The 7505-nt window shown below is 35.0% G+C and overlaps 1 protein-coding gene across 1 annotated transcript in view; it reads right to left on the bottom strand.

Annotated features, from left to right (window-relative positions):
- The window catches only part of LOC106876772 (serine/threonine-protein kinase Pink1, mitochondrial), an 11443-nt gene extending 4653 nt beyond the window's left edge, over window positions 1–6790 (bottom strand). Inside the window, exons 1-8 of the mRNA XM_014925460.2 lie at window positions 6245–6790; window positions 4619–4766; window positions 4253–4309; window positions 3335–3491; window positions 2030–2206; window positions 1098–1276; window positions 663–781; window positions 135–270 (exon numbers count right to left, since the gene is read on the bottom strand). Of these exons, the coding sequence (XP_014780946.1) occupies window positions 135–270; window positions 663–781; window positions 1098–1276; window positions 2030–2206; window positions 3335–3491; window positions 4253–4309; window positions 4619–4766; window positions 6245–6628 (1357 nt within the window). The 5' untranslated portion in view covers window positions 6629–6790. The remainder of the gene's footprint in view (window positions 1–134; window positions 271–662; window positions 782–1097; window positions 1277–2029; window positions 2207–3334; window positions 3492–4252; window positions 4310–4618; window positions 4767–6244) is intronic.
- Window positions 6791–7505: the final 715 nt, after the last annotated feature.

Genomic DNA, 7505 nt, shown 5'->3' with positions numbered 1-7505 from the left:
ATGGTAGTGTTGCTGATTAGTTTCAACTGACAGACGTTTTTGGCAGCTTGGATTGTGAAATAGAAAAAAAAAAAACAGAAAAAAAGGCTTTCACTTCAAAAATACTAAATAGAATTTAAAATTCAGACACTTACCAGGAAATTCTTTCCTTTCTTTTGTTCTCACATCAAACAAATCCTTAATGCCAAAGATTTCAAATGCCAAGATTCCGGCTGCCCAAAGATCAACTTTAGAACAATCAATCAGTTCATGAGATTTCGCATGAGATACCTTTTAAAAGAAGAGATCATAAATGCACTGTTACTTTTAACACAGAGTAGCCTCTGATAGGTATTGGGTAAAATATATATTATTGTTTTTAAGTCCACTTTTCCGTGTTTGCCTGAGTTGGAGGAAATTTTGTTGAAGTGCATTTTCTACAATCCTCATTTGTTTCCAAGGTAATATTTTCCCCATAATCAGATGTGTTTTCATGGAAGATTGAGAATGAAGGATGCTACATGCACGATGGTGGCATTCATTCACAACAATCAAGTGATGTCAAAATAAAAAGTCACACACACACACATATTCTTTTGTTCTTTTACTTGTTTAATTCTTTTACTGGGAAGCAAACTTTTTATCACACAGTCACACCATATTCAAAATGTGAGATAACAAACCTCTGGAGCCTGGAACGCAGCATTCCCATCCTTTGCACAATCGTATGGTACCATCATTCCAGAAGATTTTCCAGCAAAACAACAACCAAAATCCGAGATAACAAGATGAGGACAAGCATCTAAAAACAAAATTAAAAAGAAGAAAATAAATCGCTTTTTTTTTTTCTATTCACAGAGACAAAGAGAAAATAATCCAACTGAAATCAGTCTTTCGTTAGTTTCATTCATTGGACTGTAGCCATGCTGGAGTACCACCTTTCTAAGATTTTAAACAATTATAGCAACCTCATTGCAGCTGATTTGAAGTGCTTTGATTTTGCTTATACACTGGCATTTCAGGAAAGCTCACAACTGAAATGTTACAACGAAAATAGAATTTTAGAAAATGGGGGAAAAAAAGACCAAACTGAATAAAAGAGATTCTTTGTCCCTCACCAGAAGAATCATCCGATGGAACATCTTCCAAAAGAATATTATTTGGTTTGAGATCACGGTGTGCCACTTGGTGTTTAATCATGTGTCGAATACCTTCCAAGAGTTGCGTAAACAACATCACTCTGACTCGCATAGAAGGATTCTTGGTTTGAAGATAATCACTCAATGTCATCTCATATCTGGTGAGTCAAGAAGAAAAAACAAAAAGATCTGAGATAGATTCTTGTTAATAATATTGTTATTTTTTACACTATTTACATCATCTTTAAAGAAAGAACATAATTCAAAAAATATTTATTATTTACATCTGCAAAACATCAGTTTGACCGTTTAGCATTCAGAGTTTCAATTTGAGGAAGATTTGGCTACAATTTTTAGTAAGTTAAATGATACTTCCTCGTGATTCATTGTGGTGATGAAATTGTGCTAAATATTATGATAAAATAAACTCAAATAAGGTTTAGGAAAATAAACACTGTATATGTTTAGCCCTTTTGTTACCATATTTATGTTAAGATACACTGTGTTTGTGTCAATTAATTTTGAAAATAACAAAGAATTTAATAACACAACTTTGTCGTTATAAAGCTGATGTTTAGAATATATATTAGTATGAAATTTTAATTTAAATCACTTTAAAACAGGGAATTTGCATTAAAGAACCAAAGATACTTTCAAGCAGTTTGGTATCAGAAGGGTGAAATGACAATATAATAGGCTTAAAGATTTATAAAAAGCACATAAAATGTGAAATAGTTAAGTTAAAAAAAAAAAAAAAAGAAGTGTTATCAGTAACACATGTAAATCATTCAATTTTTACCTGTCTTAAGTTGAGAAAATAAATAGTCACAAATAAAAAATTTGAGCAAACCACAAATGATCCTGTTTGCTTGATTACAAATTGTTAATTAGAAAACAAATGATGAAAATACCTTTTCATTATCAGACATAATGTCATACTTCGACCGAAACTCTCAGGATACAGATTCTGTGGCAAAGCAGATTTAAAGTTCTCAACAGATTCAGGTAAGTCAGGAAGACTCCCATGGAATACATTGTATATGGTCACAATGTTGGGATGTGGAGGTAGTCTGCTTTTCACAAGATCACTGGAAAATAAAATAAGAATTTCAGGTCAAAATATTTTCCCTATCCCTTTAGCATTTAAACTAACTTTCTCTGGCTCGAATATTCTGTTTCATATTAAAAATGGACAGATCCAGCCTCTCACACTTACCCTACAATGTCATTCTAAAAATAAGCAGCCACATCATCGAAGTCTCGAAACTTCAAGGTAATCCATGGCCAATTCAAAAGAATGAGAATAAACAAGCATTACATTTGACAGAGTAATCTGAAAGCTAAGGGGTTGAATAGATTATTTTATTTCACTTCCTTATTCTTACTGAGAATTTGGATTGACAAAAAATAAAGAACACTGGTGTAAAGTGCTACACAGTATTTGATTTCCTACGTTTTAAGTTCAAATTCTGCTTCAGTCAGTTAGGCCTTCCATTCTTTCAGAATCAATGAATCATTCTTTCATGAAAATGAGGGACAGATATGAGGAGGTATTTTTATATGTAAGATATAACATACAAGTAAACTAGGTATACAGCTAGTTTGTTCAGAGATACAGAGGTCATCATCATCATCATCATCATCGTTTAACGTCTGCTTTCCATACTAGCATGGGTTGGACGATTTGACTGAGGACTGGCAAGCCAGAAGGCTGCACCAGGCTCCAATCTGATTTGGCAGAGTTTCTACAGCTGGATGCCCTTCCTAACACCAACCACTCTGAGAGTGTAGTGGGTGTTTTTATGTGCGACCAGCACGAGGGCCAGTCACATGATACTGACAACGGCCATGCTCAAAAGGGTGTTTTTTTTACATGCCACCTGCACAGGAGCCAGTCCAGCGGCACTGGCAATGACCTCGCTCGAATGATTTCCTAACGTGCCACCAGCACAGGTGCTAGAAGGCGACGCTGGTAACGATTATGCTCAAATGGTGCAATTTACCGGCCACTAGCATGGAAGCCAGACAGGTGCTCTGGCAATGAACACGCTCGGACAGTGCTGTTAGTGCTCCACTGGCGCAGGTGTCAGTCATCGAGTATGGCTCAAGAGGTCATTGTACAAATAGAAAACAGTCTAGAAAACACTCGTTACTGTGACAAAAAGTGATTTTCACATTACAGACACACACATATTGTTAAAAGATTAAACTTTTACCTATCAGATATATCATCTTGTCCACTGATACGAAGACTTGGAATAGCTTCATTCCAAAACTTTTTTATCAGTTCATTATAATTACTTTCCACATAGTAATTAAACAGGCATTTGATGACAAGTTCCTCATTTTCCTGACTGTTTTGGCTACAAGCACCTAGAAATATAAAATATAAATTGTAAAAAGAAAAACAAAAATAAACCCCAATATGTTGATATATGCCTCTGTATGTAGTTGTACATTTTCATGCATGCCTGGATGTTCCAGTTGGTCTCTTATTTAACCATCTTTACTCAAATTACACACACACACACACATTCACACTGATTACATTATCTAGATAACAGAAAGTACCAACTGCCATTACTGAATCATTACTGGACCTTACACACACACACACACACACACACACATGCATACCTTATATAAAGGTGAGTCAGTACGTTATGCAAATATAAATTGTATAACTTTCTGACTCACCTTCATTAGAATTCCATTTCTTCTTTGTTGCTCTAGAAATTTTTCTGCCACACTCAGAAAAACATCTGCATTTAATATGGTTGGAACTGATTTTTATAACTGAGTCAATTTAACATTCTATTTTCAGCTACTGTGATATACACATGTACATACAGTCAATTACAGTGCTGTATATATACATATATATACACACACACTCACACACATAGTACAGGAATTATCATTGACAGGAGAGCAACTTGTGTGTGTGTGTGTGTGTGATTATATTTTCTAAGTGTATGTATGGCATTTTGACAAACAGTTGTTTGTATGTGTGGATGCAGTCGTATATGTGCAAGTGAAAAGAAGATCAATGGGGACTGAGAAAAATAAGGAAAAGTTCCATAGTGCTAAGAGGAGAAAAGAAGAAAACATCTTGTATAAAAGACTGTCCTTACCATCTTGGTTTTGGTTCTCATCCAAACGAGACTCACTCAAGTTGGAAATATCACTTTCTGTCAAGAAAAAAAAATTACAAAAGTACAAGACCATTATGAATTACATGAAACCAATATTATGTAATTACACTACAGTAACATTAGAAATTATATTAAATTGACATTATGTATTATACTATCTCAAAATGAAGTATCACACTATAGTAAAATTGCTGTTGTTGGCACTCCGTCGCTTACGACGTCGAGGGTTCCAGTTGACCCAATCAACGGAACAGTCATTTGTTGGTTGTGTCTCATTACTGGAACTTTAAAATACTAGAAGTTTTAGTAGTAGAAGCATAATATAACAATTGTAAAAATACTTACCGTTGTCTTCTGTACGACATTTAGCAGAAAATACAGCTCCATTACACCCTTTAGCAATGTACTTCAAGAATTCAATGTTTGAATAGCTCTTTGGAACATTCACTCCTTTCAATGGATCTGGTTTAGAGGATTCTTTCTCATACGATGTCTACAAATAGCAAAGACACCAATGAATAGTAACAGAAAGTACATAGTACATGAGTCTTCATCTATTTCATCATATTTTTTTTTTTCTAAACAAAACACTCTACCTGTGAGCTTCAGTCAAGTGTGAAACCAAACTACTTTATTATTAAGCTGATGGAAAATAATGGACTGGCAGAACCACTGACATGTTGGACAAAATGCTTGGCAGCATTTCTTCTGGCTTTATGCTTTGAATTCAAATTCTAAATGCAATTTTTGCAAATGTCATTTTTATTTGGAAAATTCTGAAAATTTATTTTGGGGAAAGCGAAACCGTCAACGGCACCTGTGCCCAGCATCGCCTTCCTGGCACGTGTAAAGACATTTGAACGAGATCGTTGCCAGTGCTGCCGAACTGGCTCCTGTGCAGTTGGCACGTAAAATACACCATTTTGAGCATGGCTGTTGCCAGTACCGCCTGACTGACCTTCGTGCCGGTGGCACGTAAAAAGCACCCACTACACTCTCTGAGTGGTTGGCGTTAGGAAGGGCATCCAGCTGTAGAAACTCTGCCAAATCAGATTGGAGCCTGGTGTAGCCATCTGGTTTCACCAGTCCTCAGTCAAATCGTCCAACCCATGCTAGCATGGAAAGAGGACGTTAAACGACGACGATGATGATGATGATGTAAGTGTAAATATTCCAAAACATGCTGGCTTATGGCTGAGACCCAGCAGTAAAATAATTTTTCTTTTTTGAAATCGTTAATTTAACCGAGAAAATCTGTACTTGTTATGGTTTTGGTTTGCTAGTTCATCCCTTTTCTAAATACTGAGTATTTCGTTAATGTTTACATCTTGATCCGGAAATGGAGTAATTTTGTAAGGAAAGAAAAAAATAAATGAAATTTGGGGGGGGGGGGACCCCATCTTTCGTTTTCACCCGCAAACTTGTCATTAGCGTTAGTTTGGTTATTAAAAAAGAATTCTTTCGATTTATGATTGCAGATTGAAAATGCAAAATTATCGTAAACAATCTACATCAACATTTTGGTAATTTTTTTTTTTTTTCCAGAATTTTAAACGAGGAAATCCGATCGCCTCCTAAAACGTATTCGAAAAGTATTAAAAACAAAGCATGGTGAGAGGGGATTGGAATTTTCGAAAAACAATCAAATATAATAAAGGAGAGGTTGTCTTAATTGACATGACTATCTTTGACAATGTCGTAAAGTGTCAATATTTTACACGCCCAGTTTTTGATCAGAAACCAAAACAATGTCATTCATTGATTGCTTATACGTTGAAAAAAAAAATTATACCATTATTATAACCATTTATATATAAATATATTTACATTTACTGCCTCGTAGCCTATAATAACAAGTGTCGCTAACACTTTCGGTATAATTAGTATTAAGATTATCGGCCTCTTTCTCCCGTTGAACGGTGAGGAGGACCAAAATAGATAAATAAAAATAAGAACAAAACTTTAACTTACCTGTAAGTCCGAGATAATTTCGCCCAATTGCTGGGGACTGTTGTTATAAGGATGTCTGTTAAGAAAAGAGAAGCCTACAAGAGCCAATGTAGGAAGGTAACCAGGACGAGAAAATCGAGGTGCATTTGAAAATCTTGAGGCCAAATTTGGGCCCAAAAATCTCAGAGCTGCCCTACGCCTCAGATCAGCCACAATGTTTTTGGTACAGTAACGACGTGTCCATCGAGTTAAAGCAGTTCTGCTTTGAGAGGCGATGGAAACCACAAGGGGTCTGTGGTGTATTAATCGTGTGAAGTTACCAAACCTCCACACTGAACTGCATTTCTGATGAAGAAGAGTATTTCTCAGATTTAAGACATGTCTGAAGAGGCCCCGAAAAGCCATTTTTCCACCCTAATCTCTTCAACAGAATATACAAAGAGAGTTTGGTCTCCTAATGAGGTGGAAGCACACTGGAAATACAGACCAGCTCTTATCAAGTAAAGTGCATAACTTTAGGTGACCTCTGCTAGTCTACAAAATAAGGTCACTATTTTACGCAATATATTTTAATTTTGATAAAAACGAGTAATGAAGTGTTTAGTATATTTATTTTAAAAGTTTATGATTAATTATGAATCTTGTAATATTATAACGCTTCAAATAAAATTAAAATAATGTGTAAGGTGTTGAAAGTGCGAGGCTACCGGAAGTAGCGGTTTTCTTCTGATTTCGTAACGACGACGAATATTTTAGCGATAACCAAAACTTACTATTTTTTATGAATATTTGCAATTTTCGGATAATAGAACCCCTAAATAATTTTTTTTATAGCAACACGTAAATAAGACAAATACTTAATAGTGAAATTAAAACTTATTCACAGTGTAACAATATTATTTATTTGAGTAAATAGTAAAATGTGGAGAATTCTAAAAAATGGGAAATGTGTAAAAACATCGCTGAAACGAAATATTGTTTCCAACACAGAATGCGGCGGTTGAAAACAAGAGTTTTTTTTTATCTCTGCTGACCCTTATATATTAACACATCCTATAATTAATGACTTTTTAAAAAATTTAATACTTCTGGGTTACTTAAATGCTTTTGGCAAACTTACACAAGTGTGCCACCCAGGGGTTGTAAAAAATTAATTGCGATATATTGGTCCAATTAATTGATTGGAGTCCTACTGCAAATTAAAGGTCAATATAAAGTTTAAGACCCGTTATCGAAAGCAGAAAAAAAACCCCAGCCTACTAGGTGTAAAACACTGTGTAGA

Source organism: Octopus bimaculoides, chromosome 12, assembly GCF_001194135.2.
Source record: "Octopus bimaculoides isolate UCB-OBI-ISO-001 chromosome 12, ASM119413v2, whole genome shotgun sequence".
Classification (NCBI taxonomy): domain Eukaryota; kingdom Metazoa; phylum Mollusca; class Cephalopoda; order Octopoda; family Octopodidae; genus Octopus; species Octopus bimaculoides.
This window is presented reverse-complemented; position numbering and strand designations above follow the sequence as displayed.